The sequence below is a fragment of the Euphorbia lathyris genome, chromosome 3, assembly GCF_963576675.1.
Source record: "Euphorbia lathyris chromosome 3, ddEupLath1.1, whole genome shotgun sequence".
Taxonomy (NCBI): Eukaryota; Viridiplantae; Streptophyta; class Magnoliopsida; order Malpighiales; family Euphorbiaceae; genus Euphorbia; species Euphorbia lathyris.
In genome coordinates this window covers 10,419,313-10,443,787 of record NC_088912.1, presented here as the reverse complement: position 1 = coordinate 10,443,787, position 24,475 = coordinate 10,419,313, and the positions used below count along the sequence as shown (strand labels likewise).

The 24,475-nt window shown below is 34.1% G+C and overlaps 2 protein-coding genes across 4 annotated transcripts; one reads left to right on the top strand and one right to left on the bottom strand.

The window, feature by feature from the left end:
* Nucleotides 1-6,056: 6,056 nt before the first annotated feature.
* On the top strand, nucleotides 6,057-23,898 carry LOC136224627 (pentatricopeptide repeat-containing protein At2g27610). Of its 3 annotated transcripts, XM_066013013.1 has the most exons (8): nucleotides 6,057-9,102; nucleotides 9,183-9,280; nucleotides 9,624-9,710; nucleotides 10,707-10,807; nucleotides 11,506-11,643; nucleotides 12,330-12,483; nucleotides 12,837-12,918; nucleotides 23,370-23,898. In XM_066013013.1, the coding sequence occupies exon 1, from the start codon at nucleotides 6,241-6,243 to the stop codon at nucleotides 8,884-8,886; it is 2,646 nt and encodes an 881-aa protein (XP_065869085.1). In that variant the 5' UTR covers nucleotides 6,057-6,240; the 3' UTR covers nucleotides 8,887-9,102; nucleotides 9,183-9,280; nucleotides 9,624-9,710; nucleotides 10,707-10,807; nucleotides 11,506-11,643; nucleotides 12,330-12,483; nucleotides 12,837-12,918; nucleotides 23,370-23,898. The 3 variants fall into 3 exon arrangements, with proteins under 3 accessions (XP_065869085.1, XP_065869083.1, XP_065869084.1); XM_066013011.1 differs by having other exon boundaries at nucleotides 6,057-9,280; nucleotides 9,635-9,710; XM_066013012.1 differs by lacking the exon at nucleotides 23,370-23,898 and having other exon boundaries at nucleotides 6,057-9,280; nucleotides 12,330-12,384; nucleotides 12,837-13,099.
* LOC136223373 (uncharacterized) lies at nucleotides 13,567-20,425 on the bottom strand. The gene is made up of 5 exons (XM_066011328.1): nucleotides 20,271-20,425; nucleotides 18,552-18,805; nucleotides 16,442-16,653; nucleotides 15,294-15,564; nucleotides 13,567-14,176 (listed from the first exon to the last, which is right to left on the bottom strand). The coding sequence occupies exons 2-5, from the start codon at nucleotides 18,801-18,803 to the stop codon at nucleotides 13,874-13,876; spliced, it is 1,038 nt and encodes a 345-aa protein (XP_065867400.1). The 5' UTR covers nucleotides 18,804-18,805; nucleotides 20,271-20,425; the 3' UTR covers nucleotides 13,567-13,873.
* Nucleotides 23,899-24,475: the final 577 nt, after the last annotated feature.

Genomic DNA, 24,475 nt, shown 5'->3' with positions numbered 1-24,475 from the left:
TCATAAACAGTTGTTTGTAGTTTGTTGTTATTGACAGAATTATCCTTCTTATTCCCACAAAATATGTTTATTATTTAACATTATTTATACTTCTACAACATAATTACCGAAAAAACAAGGTTTTGTTGCGTTCAATAAATTTTTTATTTTTTATATAGATTATTTTTATTAATTTTTGTAACACAATTTTTATTTTATAATAGGATAAGGTGCAAAAATAGCCCCAACATTTATAGCTAGGAGCAATTTTACTCTTAACGTCTAAAATGGTGCAATTATACCCCTAATTTTGGCAGCCAAAACCAATTTTACCCATAACATTGACAAGTTGGGTCAATTTGAAAAATAATTTATCAAACTGTCTTCTTGGTCATGAATATTGTCATCTACACTTCATATGCGCACGATTTTATCATCGTTAGTAACATATCACAAACATATGATTAGACGTGAATTTTTTTAAGAAAATAAAAAAAATATAGTCTTTTGTACGAGTTGGACAGGAAAATTTCCAATATTTCATCGAATTGATAAATATTAATTTTCAATTTTATTATTAAATCACAAAAATATGAAATCTCTTTTTTTAGAACCACTAGTATGTGCAATTGGTGTATAATAAGAAATAAAATATTTATGTTTTCTAATAATATATGAACTCGACCCAACTTGCCAATGTTATAGGTAAAATTGCTTTTAGCAGCGTTATGGGTAAAATTGTACCATTTTAGACATTAAGAGTAAAATTATTTCTAGTTGTAAACGTTATGTGCATTTTTTCACATTTTTTCTTTTATAATTTCATCGTTGATTAATTTAAAACATGTCTATTTTAGACATTTTAAATCCGAACAACAACAGTTCAATATAATTTTACCAAACAATAGTAATTAAACAGCTAACAACAACTGCAACAGCTGAACCAAACAGACCCTAAGTAGAAGGTCTCTGCAGTAAAAGTATTCAGACAATAAGGGATCGCAGCTAAAGTAGGAGGATGCTGATTATCACAACTTGGAGAACGACGATCAACATTGTTCACAATAGGCTAATTATTTATAAATCTCTTTAAATTTTATTGCATAATAAATCCGCAAAAATGTGTATCTCGGACTACTTTGTATACTCAGTTTTCAATGAAAATATACAAATGGAAGCAGCTGTAGATATCCATTTTTATCGTGAAAATTTTAATGTTTTTTATTTATATTCAATGCATGTAATCGTCATAAAAATTTCATTTAAAAATATATTTCATTTTTATAAACTCAGAACGGCTTATTAAGTAGATGCACGTCTTTTTCTAAAATCAATTTGCGACGTGATAAAAATGTCAAAGCTATATTCGAAAAGTGAACGATTAGGATTAAAAGGCGTGAATTCGACTAAATGAGATTTTTTCTTGAAAATTGTATTTTATTTCCAAAAAAACGTCGAGCACATTGGGATCTGAATTATCGTTTATTAGCAATTTTTATATTATTAATTATTGATTAATTTGAAATTAATTTCGATTAATTAATAATTCTCATCTTATTATTAATTTTTAATTACGAATTATGTATAACTCAGTTTGTAAATTGTAAACAATAAACTTAAAAAATGTTAATTTTGATTGAGACATTTTCCTTACAATTTACAAATCGAAATATCATGTATTGCTAAAAAATGATGATATACGAGAAAAGACGGGTAAAATAATTGAAACTCAATAATATATGAATAATAAAATAAAAATGGAAAACCTTATTAATTAATTTAGTTTTACATTTTTACAAAAAAATCCTATCTATCTTCCCTTAAAAAAAAAAAAAAATCCTATCTATCTCTATTTTTCATCTTATTTTGTAGAAATTTTGGGCGGACATGAATGCTCGCTCGTTAATATTGGAGACATCTAAAGGCGCTCACTTTAAACCGAAGGCAACTGTTATACCCCTGAGAAGCAAGGTTGAGGCCCACATTCGACTCGGAGATATTTTGGAGTCACTGGATCATTTTTAGACGAATGAGTTGTTACATTCCACACAAAGTTCAAAGTCTGGGATATTGTTTGTATAAAGTTCAAGCAAATTCTAAAGTCTTAGACATTATCCATAAGAAGATCAAAGTTCGGGATATTGTTCGTGCAAAGTTCGAATTCCAAAGTCTGAGATATTATTCGTACAAATCCGACAAAAGTCTGCTCGGCTCCAAAATTATTTGAGAAATAAAGCCCGGTCTCAAAGTTCAGGCCCAATAGCATAAAACAGGCCCAACAAAAGGCTCGCAAGTCAAAAATTGCAGAAATCAACATGCTTGGGCATCAAGAAGTCCACATAAAGCTTCGGGTAAAATACATGAATATGATAATTAAGTAAAAAATTACATCTAAGTCATATCACTAAACTTAATTCTTAATATGTCATTATTCTTTATATATTATGATTTTATACTATAATTTAAAAATTCTAGACTTCAATTCATAAATCATAAACCCTAGAAAATATATTATAGATTTCTAATTTATAAATTATAATCCATAAAATACATTAAAAGTACTGATTTTACTAGTTTGATATAATCCAAAATTATGACTTTACATATTAGAACATGAATTTCTGTGTAATTTTCCCTAAAGCTTCTCTAACAACACGCAAGGAATATTAGGAACAACGAGAGTCACAACAACAACATCAATAAACACTAACGAGGTTGAAATTGAGTCTTAATTTTGTAGTAGATAGTATAAATAGAGGTGGGGAAGGGCGCAAAGTAAAGATAGAGAGTAGGGATGACAACGGGTAGGGTATCCGCGGGTAATGCCAATGTCAATCCCAAACTTTTACTCTTTTATTTTTTAATTATCCGTACCCATCTCATTACCCTAACATGTATACTTTTTGATTTCCATACCCGTCCCATTTAATTCGTGAGTATCCATGAATACCCTTACCTGTGAAGAATTAATAAATAAAACAAAAAATATTATAAATTTAACAAATATAAAATTAATAAATCATCTATTTAAAAATTGAACAAATTGAACCTTAATTAATAAGAATAAAGTAGCTTAGTGGTATAACTCAATGGTTGAAAAACAAAAAGTTGGGTTCAAATCTCACATCTTAAATCTAAAAAACAATGATATTTATTAATATATAAAAAAGTTATGACGAATACCGGATACTCTAAGAATATTCCTATACCCGTCTCATTACCCTAACGGATAATGATTTTCATCTCATTAAAAACATTGAAATTGCAATAGATAGTAAAAAGAGGTAGCAAGACTTTTGTAATCAATTCCAGCTTTATTTTGACTCAGAATGATATTATTCTTTTAATTTAGGGTAAATTTCAGATAAAACCCATGTGGTTTCACTAATTTTCAGATAAAGGACCGTGGTTTACTTTTTGTCAAAACGAGGATTGGGGTTTCGCACTTGGATTAATGCTATTAAAACCATCTTTAACGACCTAAAAATGAAAATTTTCAAGAATTAAAGTTGTTCAATGTCATATTTTTTATGGAACTACATTTTCGATTTTTGAAAATCATTTTTTTAGAACTTTCTCTCTCTAAACATTAACTTTCTCTCTCTTTACCAAACATCATCTAAACAATCTCAAAATAAAAAAGTTGAAGAATTAAAGTTGTTTAGAATATTATTAGTTCTTAAAATATGTCATTTTTGAAGTCGTCAAAGGTGATTTTAATAGTATCAATCGAAAAAGTCCTTATTTTGCTAAAGTTGAAAACCTCAATCCTCGTTTTGACAAAAAGTAAACCACAGTCATTTATCTGAAAATTAATGAAACCACTGGGATTTTATTTAAAGTTTACCCTTTAATTTATGGTTAACATCCAAACGGACATCAATTTTTTTGATATGTTGAATAATAATAAAAAACTAAAAGTGCTCAGTTAAAAAAAAAATAGATATATTTAATATTTTATAAATCTAATGTTAATTGATTTAGAAAAAAAAATAGTACAATAGAATTAAAATAGAAAATGATTAATAATAATAACAAAGTTATTTTGAAAAAATTAATTCAAATAGATAAATAGAAAAAGTCTTTTAAAAAATGAGGTTTTAAAAGTTTGAACACAAAAATAATGAAAGGGGCTTCTTAACCAACTCATCATCTTGAAATCTTGAAATTATATTACAAAAACGCTAATATAAACTAAAATTAGGAAAGCCATCAAATATCGAACCAATATTATTCAAGGATGGAACTGGCGGCCGAAGGGGCCGGAGCTCCCGAACCCCGGACTGGATCCACCTTTGTCAATCACAACCTTTTACTTAAAAACACCTTCACAAACTTTAAAAAACTTATTGGCCCTGTTTGGGAATTAGCTGTTAACTGTTAGCTGATTACATTAGCTGTTAGCTGTTAGCTGATTACATTAGCTGATTTGACTAGCTGTTTGTATAGACCTGTTTGGTAAAAATTAGCTGATTGATAATAGCGGTTTGTGCAAAAAAGACGAATAAGGGCATTAATTTTGGCGCAGGAGAAGAGGGAGTCTATGACCCTGTTTGGTAAAGAGCATTTTGGGATAAAAAGAGCGGTTTTGACCAATTTTAGAGGTTTGACCACTGAAACCTTTGATTGGAGTGTTTGGTGGAGAGAGGTTTGGGAGAGAGTTTTGTGATGAAAACGCTAATTTAGAAAAAGCTCTTAAAAAGAGTTTTTTCAATTAGCGTTTTAGAATATTAAAATTAATGGACTTCTTTAACCCTAATAGATAGACTCTCTCTTCTCCTGCGCCAAAATTAATGCCCTTATTCGTCTTTTTGCACAAACCGCTATCATCAATCAGCTAATTTTTACCAAATAGGTCTACACAAACAGCTAGTCAAATCAGCTAATGTAATCAGCTATCAGCTAATTCCCAAACAGAGCCTATCTATTAGGGTTAAAGAAGTCCATTAATTTTAATATTGCAAAACGTTAATTGAAAAAGCTCCTTTTAAGAGCTTTTTCTAAATTAGCGTTTTCATCCCAAAACTCTCTCTCAAACCTCTCTCCACCAAACACTCCAATTAGCGGTTTCAGTGGTCAAACCTCTAAAGTTGGTCAAAACCGCTCTTTTTATTCCAAAACGCTCTTTACCAAACAGGGCCATTGTGTTACTGACTAAAATGGGCCAACATGTTTAAACATTAAGCACAAATTCACAAGAAACAAAATTCCGTCATTTTCATCATTTTACATTATTTTACATTTTTCCCTTTATACAAATTATATTATTAAAAAAAATAAACGAACCAAATTTGTTCATGAACATTATAATTGATTTTGTTCATAAACCTATAATCGACCTAGTTCACGAGCTTTTGAGCCGCATTTCAAGATGCTCAAGTCCAACTCATTTATAGATGGAGCCAAATTACGATCGAACTTTTATCGAACTGAATGCCGAATCGCTCATGACAGAGTCCTACTGCTATATGTCACTATTTCAGTGTTTTTTCTATCTAAATTTATTAAAATAATTTTATTAAAATAAAAAAAATCCAAAAACTTCATTTTAAAGAAAATGAAATACATTGACATTATAAAATAACATTAATATAGACTTGACGTCTAAAAAAGATACAAATTTAAGCTTTGATAACGGAACGTGACATATTACTCCATTAAGTTCTGATTTCTCTCTCCACGTAAAATTAACAGAACTTAACAGAATAATATAAAGGGATAAGGTACCAAAATAGGCCTATGGTTTTTAGGTAAGTATCAATTTAGGCTTCACGTACAAAATAACATCAATATACGCTTAACGTTTAAAAAATTGTATCAATTTAGACATCGAGAACGGATTGGACACGTCATTTTTATTATTTCTCCCTCCATGTACAATCGACAGAACTTAACGGATTAATATTAATAACATGTCTTGTTCTATTATCGAAACTTAAATTCATACATTTTTTTAAATATTAAATTTATATTAATGTCATTTTGTATTTGAAACCTAAATTAATACTTTTCTGGAAACCATATATCTCTCATCTAAAACATTTTTTAAACTTTAAACCTATATGTCTATGGCTTTGTCTATTTCATTGTCTCCCGCCCGAAATTGACGTTCTGTGTATAGCTGTTGAACTTCGAAGACTCGAAGCTATGGCTTCCAGGTTTTAAAAGAGAAGCTTCTTCTTGCAATACAAAGATCATATTTCTATTCTCTATCTCTAAACAAATGCTGATATTCATCACTCAATTCAACAAACCCAAAAGATGATTCTGAACCTCACTTTAAAATCTCTTCAAAAACCGCAAACGAATCCGTATTTGAAAACTGTAACTACCCAATTCTACATTCTATTCCACACTTTATGCCCTCTCTTTCAATCAAATGCCACTGCTACTGATTTAAATCCGAATTCACCATTATCGGAGTCTGAAGGTCCAATTGCAGCCAAGGTGTTTGATAAAAGTCCCCAACCAGAACTCGTGCCCTGCAATCACCTGCTCTTTGAGTTCTCCCGCAATAATTCACACCGCGAAGTTGTTAATCTCTTTGTGGATATTCATCGATCGGGTTATCGAATCGATGGATCAACTCTTTCTTGTGTTTTGAAAACTTGTGCTTATCTGATTAATGTGAAATTAGGGATTCAATTGCATAATCACTGTGTTAAATCTGGATTTTTGGGGGATGTTAGTGTTGGTACTTCGCTTCTTGATATGTATATGAAGATTGGAAATGTTGAAGAAGGGAGGAAAGTTTTTGATGAAATGGGGGAAAAAAACGTGGTGTCTTGGACATCATTGCTTGCTGGTTATGCTCAGAATGGGCTTAATTTTGAAGCATTGAGATTGTTTTTTACAATGCAAAACGAAGGGGTTAAGGCGAATCCGTTTACGTTTGCTACTGTTTTCGGAGCTTTAGCAGATGCAGGTATGGTTGATACTGGAGTTCAACTCCATACAATTGTGATAAAAGTCGGGTTCGAGGCGAATATTTATGTTTGCAATTCATTGATTAGTTTGTATTCAAAGTCTAGGATGATTAGAGATGGTAAAGCTGTTTTTGATAGTATGGTTACTAGGAATAGTATCAGTTGGAATAGTATTGTTTCTGGTTACATTCGAAACGGGTTTCATTTCGAAGCTTTCGAGATGTTTTACCGTTTGAAACTCGCTGATGTGAAGCCGAATAATATGATTCTTGCATCTATGATTCAGTCTTGTGCTAACATTAGGGAGTTGTGTTTTGCTAGGCAGTTACATTGTGAGATTGTAAAGAATGGATTTGAATATGATCACAATATTAGCACGACTTTGATGGTAGCGTATAGTAAGGGCGGAGAAATGAATGATGCTTTTCGGATATTTTCTATGATGGATGAGGTTCGAAATGTGGTGTCGTGGACAGCCATGATTAGTGGGTATTTGCAGAATGGTTGGGCAGAGCAAGCTGTGAGTCTGTTTCGTGAAATGAGTAGGGAAGGTGTTAGACCGAATGATTACACGTATTCTACTATCCTTGGAGCTCAACCATTGATTTCTCCTTTTGAAGTACATGCACAAGCCGTAAAGAGTGATTACGCAACATCGCCTACAGTTGGAACTGCGCTTTTAGATGCTTATGTGAAGCTCGGAAATCTCGATGAAGCTTCGAAAGTTTTCGGAAGAATAGCTGAGAAAGACATTGTAGCATGGTCAGCAATGCTTTCTGGGTATGCTCAAATAGGAGAGACAGAGGGAGCTATCAACGTTTTTATCCAAATGGCGAAGGAGGGAGTCGAACCTAACGAGTATACCTTCTCAAGTGTCATAAACGCGTGTACTGCTCCTACAGCAGCAGTAGAACAAGGAAAACAGATTCACGCCTGGTCAATTAAGTCGAGATTTCATAATGCCTTGTGTGTCAGCAGCGCGCTTGTTACCATGTATGCGAAAAGAGGGGATATAGAGAGTGCAAACCAAGTTTTCAAGAGACAACGAGTGCGGGATTTAGTTTCCTGGAATTCAATGATCACTGGATATGCACAGCATGGGCATGGGAGAAAGGCTCTTGAGGTATTCAAGGAGATGCAAACACAGAACTTGGAAATGGACGGTGTAACGTTCATTGGTGTAATTTCTGCTTGCGCACACGCTGGTCTAGTCGATGAAGGTCAGAGATACTTCGATATCATGGTGAAAGATCGCCACATTGAACCAACAATGGAACTTTATTCTTGCATGGTTGACCTATACAGCAGAGCGGGAATGCTCGAAAAAGCCATGGATGTTATAAACCGGATGCCATTTCCTGCAGATACAACTGTGTGGAGAACTCTCTTGGCCGCTTCTCATGTTCACCGCAACGTAGAGCTGGGAAAGCTTGCAGCAGAAAAGCTCATATCACTACAACCACATGATTCAGCTGCGTACGTTCTGCTATCCAATATCTACGCTGCAACCGGAGATTGGAAAGAAAGAACCAAAGTTCGGAAATTAATGGGTATAAGAAAAGTGAAAAAAGAAGCTGGGTACAGCTGGATTGAGGTCAAGAAGAATACATACTCATTTTTGGCCGGTGATGTTTCTCATCCAATGTCCGATGAGATTTATCTGAAACTTGACGAACTAAGGATGAAGCTGAAGGACTTCGGCTATCAGCCGGATACCAATTTTGTGCTGCAGGATGTTGATGAAGAACACAAGGAAAGTATTCTTTTCCAACACAGTGAGAGGCTGGCAATTGCTTTCGGATTGATTGCAACACCTCGAGGAACTCCTCTTCAGATTGTGAAGAATCTCAGAGTCTGTGGAGACTGCCACACTGTTATCAAACTAATATCAATGATTGAAGAGAGGTATATTGTAGTCAGGGATTCAAACCGGTTCCATCACTTTAAGGGCGGATCCTGCAGTTGTGGGGATTATTGGTGACGGGTTCATGTTGGTTATGTTCTTACTGTGAAACATAGTGAAACACGAAGGACGATAAGACCACGGAGGACAAGTGAATGTATTTGTTTTTCATCTCCGGAAAGGATCAGCTTGAATGAAGATCAAATTGTCAGCAAGGATAATAGATTCGCAGAGTAAATGTTCCGAAAATTGGAAAACCTTGCAAGGACAAAATTTCGTTGAAGCAGAAGAAGGGTATGGGATCTCATGAAGCCTGAACAATTAAACGAACTTTACAATGATTATGCAATGATTAAGAATCGAACTATGAGCAGGGGCAGAGGAATAGGGGTCACGGAGGGTCCATCGACCCTGATTCAGGCAGGAAACAGAAAACAATTGGCATTACCGACATAAATTTTCGTCGGTAAATGTATAATTTCCGTCTTTAATTTTACTCTATTCAATGTCTGTAACAAATTGGAACGAGTGACAACATTGTGACTGAAATATCCGTCTTGATGCATAAAATAATCTAACAGAAACTTTGTGTTTGTTTTTTGTGAAAATGGTTAGTGCAATGTTTGGTTAAGATGTTGTTTACTATTGTTGCTTGTTGCTAATAGCTAGTAAATATCTGATTTTCCTTCTAAATAGTTATTAACGAATTATTTTTCAATTCTAACCAAACACGATATACCAAGTATTTGGAGTAAATTAGCACACTTACACAACTTTACCCTGAATTCACTAGTGAGTCTAAGTTGTCCTTACAGTGCTTTTTCAGGTCACGGCATGCTCCTGTGATATCTACTGGCTCCTTGAAGTTTGATTTGGCACTTGGGATTGCTGGATTACCAAAGGTATTCTACTTTATCCCAATTAGCACATTTTCTTATTTAAAATGCTTTTTTTTTTTTATCATTTCTGGTTTGACCTTTATTTATTTGGATTTAGTAAGAGATCTATGCATGTTTTATTTCATATGACTTTTAAGTTGTTGTCCAAATGAAACATGTGAAGAGTGGGGTTAGTAATTTGTGAGTGACAGGTGAGTTATGAAAATGCTAAGAGTTGGTATATGGTTCCTTGCAGTGGCGAATACAGGATTGTTCGGTTGGAGGCCCAATTTTACACATGCGTGTGTAAATTTTTTTTTTTTTTTTTTTTGCTAAATCAAACTTGTTAAAAAAAATCGTATATATACATGTTATAATCCGAGTGGTTAAGAACCAAATTTTAAGTACCAATGTAAAACTTCTCAAAATTAAACTACATTGTAAGATTCTTAACATGTAAACACAAATTGTGTCTAATAGAAAAAATCGGGTTTAGGGAGGGTCTAAAAGGCAAAAAAAATTAGAAATTGGGATTTAAGAAGGACCCAGCAGACCAAAAGATTTAGAAATTTCGATTTAAGGAGGGGAGGGCCTAACAGGTAAAAAAAATTAGAATTTTGGATTTAGAGATGGTCTAATAGGACCTGGGCCAATTTTGTGGTGTTAATTCAGCACCAAATCTAAATATCTTGGAGACGGGGGCCAGAACCACCACGGCCTTGAATTTTATGGAGATAAAGGACCGAAACTACTCATGGTCATGGTGGTTCCGGCGGCCGGAAGGTCCCGAGCCCCTCCCTGTATCCGCCCCTGGTTCCTTGGTGATCTCAAGTGCTAAATCATTTATTCTCTTATACATGTTATTTATTTAAACAAATGGCATTAAGTCTCCAAGAATATTGAGGTTGCGTATAATGGAGAAATCTATTATTTGTTTCATTAACTAAACCCAAATTAATATCTTCTAATCTATTATTCGGTCTGGATTTGCCATTAAGCTTGTTCTTTATATTGCAACAGCTCTGATTGGTGTCTGCCATGGGATTCTCTACTCCGTCATGGTGCAGCTTTTTGGGTTGGAGCATTTTGGTGTAATATACTCATTTATGTTGATTCAAAAGGTAATGTTATAGGTTATATTCTTATATTTTGCAATTTTAGACTCTTCGAATTTTGTATAAAATTTACATTATCAAACAAACTCAATAGGCACTTACCCTATGATTCCAGCATCTGATTTCAACTTTGATTAGTTTTTCAAGATGGATAGTGATTGTCATAGCTAATCAAATGCCATTTTTAAGTCTTGAAATAGTTGACGCCACTTTTAGCCACGCGATGAATGAGTAGCAAGTAGAGCTTTTTTCTTTATATTTCTACTTGTCCTGAATCTCAATTTTTTTTCTATTACTAGCTAAAGAGGGCGAGCCTTGACGCAACGGTAAACGTTGTTGTCGTGTGACCAAGAGGTCACGGGTTCGAGTCTTAGGAGCGGCCTCTTGCCAAATAAATTGGCAGGGGGAAGGCTTGCCCCCAGTACACCCTTGTGGTGGGACCCCTCCCCGGACCCTCGCTCAGCGCGGACGCGTAGTGCGACCGGGCCGCCCTACTAGCTAAAGTAGGGAGGCAGGGATAATCACCCTATATGGGAGAGTTGTCAAAGGTTCGGATTGCTTCCGGTAATTAGGGTCTATTATTCAAACGAATGGAGAAGTAGATGAAGATGTTGCTCATAGGATTAAATCTGGAATGGATCTGTTCCTTTGAGCTCGCCTGTTAGTTTCTAATGGCATCACTCTAATTGGAATTCTTGCTGCAGATATGGAGCATGAAACAAGAAAAATATGTTCGAGACTTAAGAGAACATTCTATGGTACTCCCTGAGCATTTACACTATCAGGTAGAGCCCCATTGGACTCGGCATAAATAATCCTAATCAACAATTGGTTTTGGCAAGGTGATTGTCGTTTCGATGAACTTAGGCGTCATGATTTACTGCGTTTATCCTTGAGCTTGAATCCAGTCATTGCTAGTCTGTGCTATTCAATAGAAATGTTTTTTTAGGGTGTTGCTATTTACCGTCCCCAAATTACTTATTACCGCCCCAATTTGGACAATTTTGCCCTTCATAAATATTTTTCAAAATTGAATTTTTTTTTAGAGAATCCGCATGTTTTATACCTAGGCGGATGGATCTCCCGCCTTGCCTATGGCCAGGTGGGAGATTCATCCGCTAGGCATAATTTTTTTTATGAAAAATCGTCAAATTTTTTTGTGACGAAAAATGCAAATTGTCCAATTTTTTGTGACGAAAAATGCAAATCGTCACAAAAAATATGTATTATTTTCATGATTTCTTTGATAAAAAACGTAAATTTTAATGTTTCCGACTCGTAATCATCCATTTCCAGGGTTCTCGGGTTGTCACGCATCAATTATTTTCATAATTACAATTATTGTTGTTCGGGTTTGTGATTTTGGAGAGAAAATTTTCAGTCCTTGATCAAAATTACGAGAAGGGCAAAAAAGTCCAAATGGGACGGTATTTAGCAATCCACTTTTTTATTATATTTTAGAAACAAATTTATCCTGAGGCGATACTTATTTTATTTGGCGGTATAATTGTTTTCTATGACTCAACAGTGAAGTTATGGGATGTGGAGCTTGGGAAACTTATCTGCGGCTTAAATGGACACAGGTGATCCACTTAACCTGATGCTTTTAAGTAATTAATGTTGAAAAAGTAAATAAATGTTGAGGAGGCAAGAATACAAGAGCATTGTTCGGTATTTGCTTGGTAAGTTCCACTCTTTAGACTGGAAAATTTCATTACATCTTTCTCAATTTCCTCTATACGATACACAGTAATTTTCATCAGGTCAGTGACTGACCAAGTGAATTTGGTCGATCACCATTAGATCTAGGAGGTGAATCTAAACCCTACGATGATTTTAATCTCTACCATAAGATTTTAATTAGCTTAGATCTAATGGCGACTGACCAGACCAAATTCATTTGGTCAGTCACTGACTAGGTGAAAACCACCGATACAATTAATAGCTTAATGATCTTTAGGAGTTTAGAGCTTATTTTTACGGGCATTTCAATGGTATGACTGAAAGAATATTGTAATTTGTGGTATCTATGCAGTGTACGACTGCCATAACACAAATTACAAAGGGTGAAACAAGGAAGACAAGGTGACTAGGTGCTTATCAAATAATTAACAAAGGTTTGGTTTTCTAATTCTGAGTTTTGCTTCTTTTCTTGCATGATTAATTAGCTGTATTAAATAAGAGAAGGACGAGTCAATGAAACATAACTTTTCAATCCTCTGATTCTGCATTTTTTTACTACTTTTCCCTGTTCCAAAAGGGCAGTTTATTAGAAAACTAATGTGTTAAATGCACTAATGATGATGGAATATTGTATTTGTGCCGTATAGTCAATACGTGTTGAAATCTAGGGCTGTAATCGAGTCGAGCCGAGCTTTGGCCTGTTCAAGCTCGGCTCGCTATAAAATTAACGAGCTCGAGCCCGAGCCGAGCTTTAGCTTACTCAAGCTCGGCTCAGCTCAGCTCATTAGAAAATAAATGAGCTCGAGCCGAGCTTCGAGCTCAAAATCCTCTTTGAACTTGGTTCATTAAGAAAATTATCTGACCATGAGTTGTATGAGTTGTTTGTGAGTAGATCGTTAATTATATATATGAAGTTTGCTCGCAAATAGCTCTTTAATTGTGTACATAAATAAAAAAGCTCACAAGCAAAGTTCGTGAATAAATAAACAAGATGCTTACAAATAGTTCGTCTATTACTCATTCCATTTAATATGCGAGTACCCTTACTCGTTAAGAATCAACACATAAAACAAATAATTATAAATTTAACAAAACATAACTTTAATAAATCATCCATAAATTTAACAAACATTCTAAATTCGAACATACTAAATTATTTAAATTATCAATAAATTAAAAATATTTCATTTTCATAAAATGATAACCTTCATTTTGATATATGGTAACAGGCAGCGGGTACCCCGGGAGGGGTAATCCCATATTTGTCCAACACCTGTGACGGGTAATTTTTTGAATCTAATACCCGTGAAAAATAGTGAAATGAAGTTAAAATTTCTACCATTTAGAAATTCTAGCTTAAGCATTATTAATAGTTATGGCTAGTATGATTCATCCGAGTAAAAGCGACCTGAAAATTTCTTCACAAATATCGTTCCTGAAGACCATAAGATGGCCGCCATCCGGGACCTCATGATACCGAATCCACGGCAGCTTCTCGGCGACATACCGATTTATCTGGTAAGGAATGATTCTGTCTTCATAGCCTTGCCAAATGTGGACTGAACCTTCATTGTTAGGGAAAGGATTACTCATCTCTAGAGGATCAAATTCCCATTTGCTACAACCGACTAGTATGTCGCGGTATAATGATTCGTGAATGCCTTGTTGTCGAACCTTTTCCTTCTCGCTCCACTTCAATTTCGAAACATAAGATTGTTAACAGAAAAAACCAACATATATTCTATCAATGCGGAAATAAACGGATACTGACACGTTCGTGGTAAAAGTTCAAACTAGTTCTTTTCAAAATATTTCTAAACATGCGTTACATAGGAGGATATGTTCGTTGATTATATCGTGGGAGGAATATGTTCGTTGATTATATCGTGGGATGAAAATATGATATCACCTATGTTGCACGGACGCTCCTCTTTAGTAGCGTTTCTGTTATTTTATGAAGATTATATTTTAGAAATAACGTTTCTGGTGTCCCTATCTGTGTCTGTGTCCATACCCGTGCAACATAGGTTATCACTAGCCTGATGAAGAAATAGTATGTTGAATTGTACAATTCCGTTGGTTCACATAAACCCGAATTTACCCATATCGTTTTTGGAGAAGTACAAATTTAACTCTAACGTACAAAATGTTAAAATTTTACCCCCCAACTTTTCAAGCAAGGTCAATTTTATCTCTACCTAACCGATATTGTGAACTGGATGGTTTACCGGTATTTGACTCGTTATTTTACTATCACATAGAACCTTCCAAACATCCATTATGACTAAAATATTTATTGTGTTATTGACACAGTTACAAAAAAAACTTGCCATAATACCCACAATTAAATTTGTCAAGTTAATCACAAAAAACTGCCTAAAACATCACTAAGTTATTAACACGGTTACAAACGACTTGCCAGCACGAAACTATTTCAGTTTATCGATAAACTTGTTTGGAATGTCTGATGTAATAGTCAAATAACGGTCAAATTGATCTTGTTTGGAAACGCTAGGAGTAAATTTTACAATTCCGTCCGTTAGGAATAAAAATCTATACTTCCCTAAAAACGATAGATATAAATTTTCCACCAATTTCAAAACACATCAGCCTATATAATAGGCGGATGAGTTTTGAATTTGTGCAATCCGCCTATATGATCGGCGAATGCACTCCTTTGTCTATTTGACAAAAAAAATGCCCCAATTCCGGAAATATTTTCAAAAGAAACAAAAACGGAATATAATTTAGATTTTTACCACAAACGTGTCGATAATATCCGAGAAACAAATATTTGAAATGTAGGTACCTGTCCAATAGCTTGAGTATCTGATAACTTCTTAATTATCTCCACATCTTGAGGGCAAAAGATAGCTGAATTTTCTGCCATTTCACTTGACGAAGTTGTGAACCATTTTTGAGTCTTCCACCAGTAGAATAGCCATGGTGCGTGACGTGCAATTTGTAACGACAATTTATCACTTTTCTGTCGCGTTTTCAAGCCCTCGTTGGCTACATTTGCCGGAAGACTAGGCCACCAGTAGTGCACAAATGGAACAACAAGGGAAGCTCCGGCCAACCTGTGAGAACAAGATTATCACTTATTGCTTAAACCATAAAAACGACGATAAAATGCACCAACCGTGGTTGAAGTTTGGAGTCGGTTTCAAAAAGGTTATTGAATTTCATTTTCTTTCAATAAAATCAAGGGTAAATAATTCACTGGTCCCTTAGTTTCTGCCTATGTTGCACGAACACTCTTCTTTAGTAACATTTCTATGTTTCAAGTCCGTATCCATTTCGTGTCGTTTTAGTTTTAAGGCTATTTTACGGAGGTGATGTTTTATAAATAACGTTTCCGGTGTCCGTGCCCGTACAACATAGGTTTCGGCATATTACACTAGTCAGTCCTATTTATATTAAAGTCTCTTGACTTTTTTAAAATCAACTATGTAGTTCATCCGTTCCGAATTTTGTTAGTCAAAAGTTAAAATTTATACAAAAATGACAAATTTATCGAACATTATGAAACATTTGATAGATGAGTCAACTTGTCATTTTGTATAGTTTTAACTTTTGACTAGATTTTGAAAAGGTTAGTTACTTTATAAATAGGCAGAAACTCAACGACCAATCATTTATTTACCCTAAAATCAATGAAGTTGACATTTGATTTCAATAAAGTTATCCCAATTTGTAACAAAAACTCAAAAGAACATTAACGTGACACCGGAGATAGTTGACTATATGTCAACTAAGAGTTGTCCGGGACATGTTTGATATGATGCGTAGTTGACATATAATCATTTGCCTTAGGTGACACGTCAGTATTCCGGTGAGTTATACATAAATTGATTGGAATGACTTTATTGAAATCAAATGTAAAATACTCCAAACTTCACTAATCGTCAGTGCAATTTACCCGAGTTAAACGAATCAGGGGTTCAAGTATCGTGCCTATGTGGTATGTACTTTAGGCAACCGTAGACGGGGTATGCTCCCATTGAGAATCCCATTACGTAAAATTTCGAACCAACCTGCAACTCATCCGCGAGTTCTTGAATATCGTATGCTTCGCTCTTCACCGAGCGCGACGGATATGGATCACTCTCTCCATATCCTGCTCTATCAAAGGTTAGTATGTATATCTGAAGCTCTTCTAAGAGCCCCTGTAGATGAAAGGAATTAGTAGCATCATGCCTACTATGAAACAAAAGGACATCCAATACTCTTAAACTCGATTAGACGAAAAAGTCTTAAACTCGGGCCTAACTCATCCTCTAACAGCATTCTGAAAGGGATGATCGTCTCACACTTATAAACGAGTCATTCCCTTTATAGCTAGCCAATAAGGAACGCTTTTCATAAATGTGGGGTAAATTATACCGATGGTCACTGAAGTTTGAGATAAGCTAAAGCACAAAATTAGTCCTATAGTTATCGGGGAAAACAGATTTAAACTCATGTATAAATCGTGCAATTTTAGCACTAATTTTTTTTAATCCAGCAATACCAGACTTCATTAACGACAGATCTAGCCATGGAGCTATATTTGTACCTTAGGTGGCGAAGACATGGAACCAAATTAACGGGAAAATGGGATTCTATTAGATCTACCGTTAATGGAGCCTGAAATTACTCCATTTACAACACTTAAGTGCCAACGTTGCATGGTTTTATACACGGAGCCTAAATTTGTTTTCCCTCAATAATTATAGCGCTAATTTTATACCTTAACTCTTAACAAATAAAGTCGGAAGGACTTGAGCCCTCAGCTATTTGGTTTAAGAGGCTTTGATACCATCTTAAACTTAGCCCTTAGTCACTCAAGGGAAAATTGTCTCACACTTATAAATGACTCGTGTCTTTTATAGTTAACCAATAGATGGGTTAATTGCACCAGTGGTCACTAAAGTTTAGAGTCTATTTCACAAAGGTCACTAAAATTTATTTTCTTTTCAATAAAGTCAGTTCAAGAAAGGAGGGCGAGCCTTGGCGCAACGGTAAAACGTTGTTGCCGTGTGACCTGAGGTCACGGGTTCGAGTCTTAGGAGCGGCCTCTTGCCAATTAAATTGGCAAGGGAAGGCTTGCCCCCAATACACCCTTGTGGTGGGACCCCTCCCCGGACCCTCGCTCAGCGGGGACGCGTAATGCGACCGGGCCGCCCTTTAAAGTCAGTTCAAGAAAGTCATTTCAGCTAATTCAGACAAAAAACCCCACTGAAATAGTGACGTGACAGCCACGTTGGAAAATGACTTACTTCTACGTATGATATACCAGTTAGGTGGCTGACACGTGACAGTTTGAAGCAGTTAAGTACATAAAAAAATGAAATTTTTAAATTTTTTTTGGCTGCCACGTGGCTGACATGTTATACACAAAAGTCATTCATTTTTAACATGATTTCCCATGTGCTATTCCAATTAGTGGGGAATACAGTATTGCTCCGCAGGGGGACAATTTTACCCGTGCCTGCGTAAAAAAAAATTATTTTGCTAAATCGAACTCGCACAAATTTTTTTTTGAGCTCATAATGCTATCATTTGAGTGGCCCAAAACTAATTTTTTCGTACCACTGTAGAACATCTCAAAATTGAGCTAGATTTTGGACTACAAAACTAAGATTGGATCGTTTTGGACAAACTTAGAGAAATTTATGCCCTATCATACGTTAATCAAGTTGGATTTTGTAATTAAATACAAACTCAATGAGCAAATTAACTACCCCCAACCTTAATTTGCTGGAGACAGGGGGCCGGAACCTCCATGATAGGGGTGGTTCCGATGGCCTGGGTCTGGCCCCTCCAGGCCCCTGTCTCCGCCCCTGATTCGAATGACTGTCTCCGCCCCTGATTCGAATGACTTTTTCTGTCTGAATTGGACGAAACCAAAAGGAAAATTCGATGACTTTATTAAAGAAAATGAAGTCCAGTGAACTTTGTGAAACGAACTCAAACTTCAGTAACCATCAGTGCAATTTACGCCAAATACCGGATACTTAATCAAAAAGCCGGATGCATCAGAGTTTAGAAAGGCAAGGATTTAAGAAGTGAATAGAGTCTGCACCTTAGGAGTAGGTAAGTAGAAATCTTTTGAGCTGTCCAAGCCATGACACATGATGATTTTGTACTTAGCTTCTTCCTTTGGAACCCCGGACTCTTTGTAGGCTAAATGCCTGCCGTCACTGAGCTTGATTCTCGGCGAAGTTATAGGAGGACCGCCTGGTGTTCCGCATATCTTCGGAGGTGGAGGTTTCAGTGCCTTATAAGCCCAACCCAGAACACCAACAAAGGCTGCTACTGCTATTGGTACAAACATTGCTGCAAAGAAAATTGAAACCATGTATTAGCAACAACATGGTTGAATAATAACGAATTAAGGGTCAAAATGGTCTCGAAAGTTGACAGACGGGATTAATTTAGTGCGAATCAAATTTAGGTATTAACTCAGTCGTAAACTTATCAATATCTGACAAATTAGCATATAATCAGTCCTAAACAAAATATTAAGCCTCTACATCCTAACAGAGTATGCATATACACAAAATTCTTGAAGAAAATCCTTAAAAGGCGGGGACAGAAAGATTTTAAAATTTAGGGTTTGACGGACAAGAACTTGTGGACCTATAAGGGTCAGTCCTGAGGCAGTAGCACCCAGGTAAAAAGTCTGAGCAAGAAGCCACTCTAAGGGATGGTGATGACGACAGAAAACAGATTCAAAGCATCGTAAGATTCAGATTTAATAAGCTTAGATCTAACGGTGAATGATCAAATTTATTTGGTCATGTCATCAAGGTCCATGTGAACATTGCTGGTCGGGTCCAATACTATGTTGATATAGTCTGTTTTCGCCCATGTCTCATTCTTTACCCTTACAACTTTAAAAAGCATCTACATGTCATTCAGTTTCAGTTTCCGTTTCTTTCTTAGTGTTTCTTCATTTCGTATCAGTCGTTTCAATTACTGTTTCCCTATGTTGCATGGAAACGGAAACGCATACAGAAACTGAAACTGAAACTGAAAAGGATACTTGGAAACGTAATTTCTGAAAAACATAGGAAACGGAAACGTGTAAATATTAAAAATATAGGAACATATTTATAAATATTAAAAATATAATAATACATTAAAAAAACAAGATTGAAGAACCAGAGGAAGAAAGTCCAAGCTCGATCAAGATTGAAGAGACAAAGATTATAGGAGAAATGGATAAGTTCTTTAAATTGAAGGATACAAGGAATGAATTATCTCTCGAATAGGAACTTTTAATTTTTCCAAAGAATGAATAGGAAATAGAAAGTTTGAATTTTTAGAATTTTAATCGAAGGTAGGAAAAACCGTTTAAAAATTGAGATATTTTGGGTAATTACAGAGACGTGCCCGGAAACATCAAATCATTCAAATCTTTAACATCTTAAACATCAAAACCAGATATTCAACAGCATAAACTCTAAGCGGCATTTTAACAAACAGGTTGGATTCATTCCATCTATGAACTCAAAATCCTCTGTCATTCTTCCACAATCACAAAATTATGCATCTAGAATATCATATTTGATTTTACTTCAAATTTGTCCTTCAGTTATTCAGATTCATCCAATACGCAACCACTGCCATTAGTTAAATCCATGAATTCCCAAGGAAACATCATAGTTTTAGCAAAAATAACAAGTGATTACTTCGATTCATATATGAAATTCCTAAATACCCATAAATTAAACAGCAAATTCAAGAACCCCTAAATGAGAATCAAGATTAATTGAATAAAAAATCAAGTGAAACTTACAGGGATGAAGTTGAAAAGAATTGCGTATGGCTTTGTTTCTCTCCTAGTATGAGATTTAGCAGATGAAGCTGAAACCTTTGTTGAATGGTACACCTGCTATTCAATGCTTGAAACAAAAGCAGAATCTTATTCATTTTATAGGAAGGAAGAAGACAACTTGAAACAAGTCAACGTCAACCATATGAACCACATAATTGAGGAATAAATTGCAACAACTGTAACTGAATAAAAAATGTTACAGGTTAAGGTGCAAAATACCCGCCAGGAGCAATTTTACCCCTAATGTTGGAAGCCAAGAGCAATTTTACCCTAACGTTGATAAATTGGGTCAATTTCAGACACTATTATAAAACACAAATATTTTTGTTTATTATTTCGCACCAATTGCATAATAGTTCGTTCTAAAAAAAGGATTTCATGTTTTATATAATTTAATAATAGAATTTGAGATTAATATTTATAAATTCGGTAGATTTTTTGAATTTTTTTTGTCTAATCCGTACAAAAAGACAGTATATTTTTTTTATTTTTTTTTCACATCCCAACGAATGTTTGTGATTTGTTACTGATAAAATGACACACGTATGAAGTATAGATAACAAGATTCATGACCGAGAAGACAGTTTGATGAATTATTTCTCAAATTGATCAAATTTATTAACGTTAGGGGTAAAATTGTTCTTGGCTTCCAACGTTAGGGGTAAAATTGCACCATTTTAGACATTAGGGGTAAAATTGCTCCTGGCCCAAAACGTTATGGGTATTTTTGCACCTTAACTCAAAATGTTACTCTATCACAGTAACATTTTTTAAAATTACAAGTGGTTTTAGTTTCTAAGAATTGTTAGTTAGATTTTTCGGTTGAAGTATTGAATTTTTTTATCTTGCATTATGTGTTTTTGAATATTCTAAGGGCCAGTTTATTTTACCTATTATTTACTGTTGCGGTTATGGGTTGCTGTTGGAAAAAGCTGTTTAAAAAAAAACAGAGATTCTCTGCTTTTATAAAAGGCTAATTTTTAGTAGGAGTGGGGAAAAACCGAACAAACCAGTAACCGAATCGGAAAAAGCAGTTAACTGAATTGACGGATTTTGTTTAGGGTTGAAAAAATAATTTAGGTTCGGTTTCGGTTTGGAATGTCCAAAAACCATGGTTGACGATTAACCGAACCGTTTAAAATATATGTATTTAAAAAGCACATATATATACTTTGTAATTATGTACTTATAATATAAGGTAGACACTTTGTAATTACAAATTACATACTCACGTACAAGTTATTATTACATACAAATTATATACCTATTATATACTTAGGTTTGGGTAAAAAAAATATGGTTAACCATTACTTTTTGGTTAACTACTGAAGGTTAACTGAAAAACCTAATCGAAATTAATGGTTAGCCGTTCATACGGTTAACCGATATGTATGGACCGATTTTGGTTTTAATGGTTGAAAAACCGATAGTTTCGGTTCAGTTAATTTTTTAACCTCATGGACCGGTTAACCGAACTGTGTCAACCCCTACTTTTTAGGTGTAAAAAGTAAATAGGAGGTCACTAACCAAACATCTAAAACTCCCCCTTTAAAGTAAAAAAGCAAACAAGAGTATGAAAAAGAGCAACCAAACACCTCCTAAGACTTATTTCCCAATCGAGAGAATTTTTTTTCAAGTTAAATGATATAAGTTCATTAATTTGATTCTATAGTAATTGTATTTTCTGATATATGTAAAAAACTTTAAAATGACTTATATAATGAAAAAAGAATATTAAACTAAAAATTTGAGAAAACGATGGAAATAATGGTTGCGTGTCACGTAGCAAGCAAAATATAAATTATATTTTTATTTATTTTATTCCATTGTTTTAAACTTCCATGACACAATAAATAAAAAGTCTTTTTTTACGTGATATACATGTGATTATTATGTTATACGTAAAAATAAATTTTTTTAGCATGGTTGTCACGTAATTTTTTCAATATTGATTGGTTGGAATGATTTTACTAATAAAAAAATTAAATGACTTTATTAAACAAAATAATGTTTAATAGTAATATTTTTAAAACTGATTTTAAATTTTAGTAATTATAAGTGTAATTTACCCATAATTTTGACATGAAATAGTAATCTTATTATATTGGCCTAATACAATTCTCAACCTCTCAAGTTGTCTAAAAACTGCAACTGGCCTCCTAAACTTTAAAAAATTACAACTAACCCTTTCAAGTAATAACTCAACAAATTGCTTATTTGAAACAAATGACACCTCAAGTTTCTTATTTGGAACAAATAACCCCTAAATCCAAAAAATCTAATATAATATTAGAGCAAAAATAAAAGATGTCCAAAATATCGATTATTACAACTAACTAATCTGCTGATAAATTAACAAAAATGCAAAAAAAAAAAAAAAACATGAAAATCACAAATATTAACCTATTTGAGGGCTTATTTGTTCCAAATAAGCAAATTGAAGGTATTAGTTGTAACATTTTGAAGTTTAGGGATCAATTGCACTTTTTGGACAACTTGAGGGAGCTAGGGATATATTAAGCCTTGTATATATAAAAGCAAGAAACAAAATCTTTCTTTCTACTTCCTAAATCAGTACATTACTCTCACCCTTCCTTTTGTTTCCGCGATTTCTCTCTCCCAAATCATCGTACCCTTTTATGTTATCTTTCATGTGATTTATCTCTCATTGTGTGTTCAAAGAAACGAAACTATGGGTACGTTCCTTTGTTTCAATTGAGTACGTGCATAAGAGACGACAAACAAATTCTGCGGTTCATATATTAGCTATATGGGCACGTTTTCTTTCTCAAATGGAAATTTTCATTAAATTTTTTGTGTTTCAGCTTGTATTCAAAATGATATTTGTTTACTTCATACTGTATATATGGATTTGCTTATAAAAAAACTCAAATAATTGGATAAATATTGTTTAATTTTTTAATGTAATAGTTAAATAGTTAATTAAACATTATATTTTAAATTTAAATAAATAAAAGAAGTTATATAACCTGTGATATTTCAGAGTTATGGTTTATTTTATATTATTTAAAAATGGGTGTTACATTTAATTGGTATCAGAACCGACTCTCCACGTATGATGTGTGGTTCGGGAACGAACCAGGCGGAAGCTGGTGGGCCTGTAACGATCCGGTCCGGAGTGGGTGGTGCCGGGGTAAGAAGGCCAGAGCAAGGAGCGGCCCTAAGGGATGGCGATGGGGGCAGGAATGAACTGAATCCCATATCGAAAATGGAGAGGGAGTGATTGTGGCTTATTAGTAAGATGTGAATCCAATACATGCAGACGCGTTTTAAAGCCGTGAGACCCAAGGTATTGGATTTGGGCCAGAGCGGACAATATCTACATGGTATTGGGACATGGTGTTACAGTGAGTCCCAATGTTTTGTTCAAAATGGTCAAACTCACGTTACATAGTCTCTAACCAATCAAATGAACTAAAATATTGAGGCAGGGCCATTCCTGACCTTTTAGAGGCCCGGGGCGAGATGATAAATTTGGGCTCCCCATATATACATTTTTAGGTTGGAGGTTTAATGATTTTTTTTATTACAAGGAATAAAGTACTAATTTAGTCATATGGTTATTAGGAGAGAGCAATTAACATTTATAAATAAAATAGTGCAATTTTTAGCCTAACGTTTATTAATTGATACATTTTCAAGCTTAATTGGCGAAAATAAAGTCTTTTATGTGTAATGTGTCATGTAAAATTGCAAGAAGTGAATATAATATATATATAACATTTAATTTTTTTTAGAAATGAATTGACATTTAAATTTAAGAAAAAAATTGAAATTGGATGATAATAATGATGAGAAAAAATTAAATAGTTATTTTTTTATTCAGTATATAAATTGATAATTTAGATTTAAGGAAACATGGAAATCATAGTAACAATTCATTACAGAAAATAAACGGAAAAAAATATATATTTGATAGCGATAAAATAAGGTGGAAGAGGAAAAAAGTATTTGAAAGTAAATAAGAAATGGAAAGAAAGAGGTTCGAACACTCAACCTCAAGTTAGAATGAAATTACTAAGTATCTCCTTCCACCAATTGAACCAATTGATTTTAATATTACATGTTCATCTCTGTGTTTATATATACACTACTTCCTCCATTCCATTATATAGATCATTCTAGCAAATTAGTTTTTTTCCTAA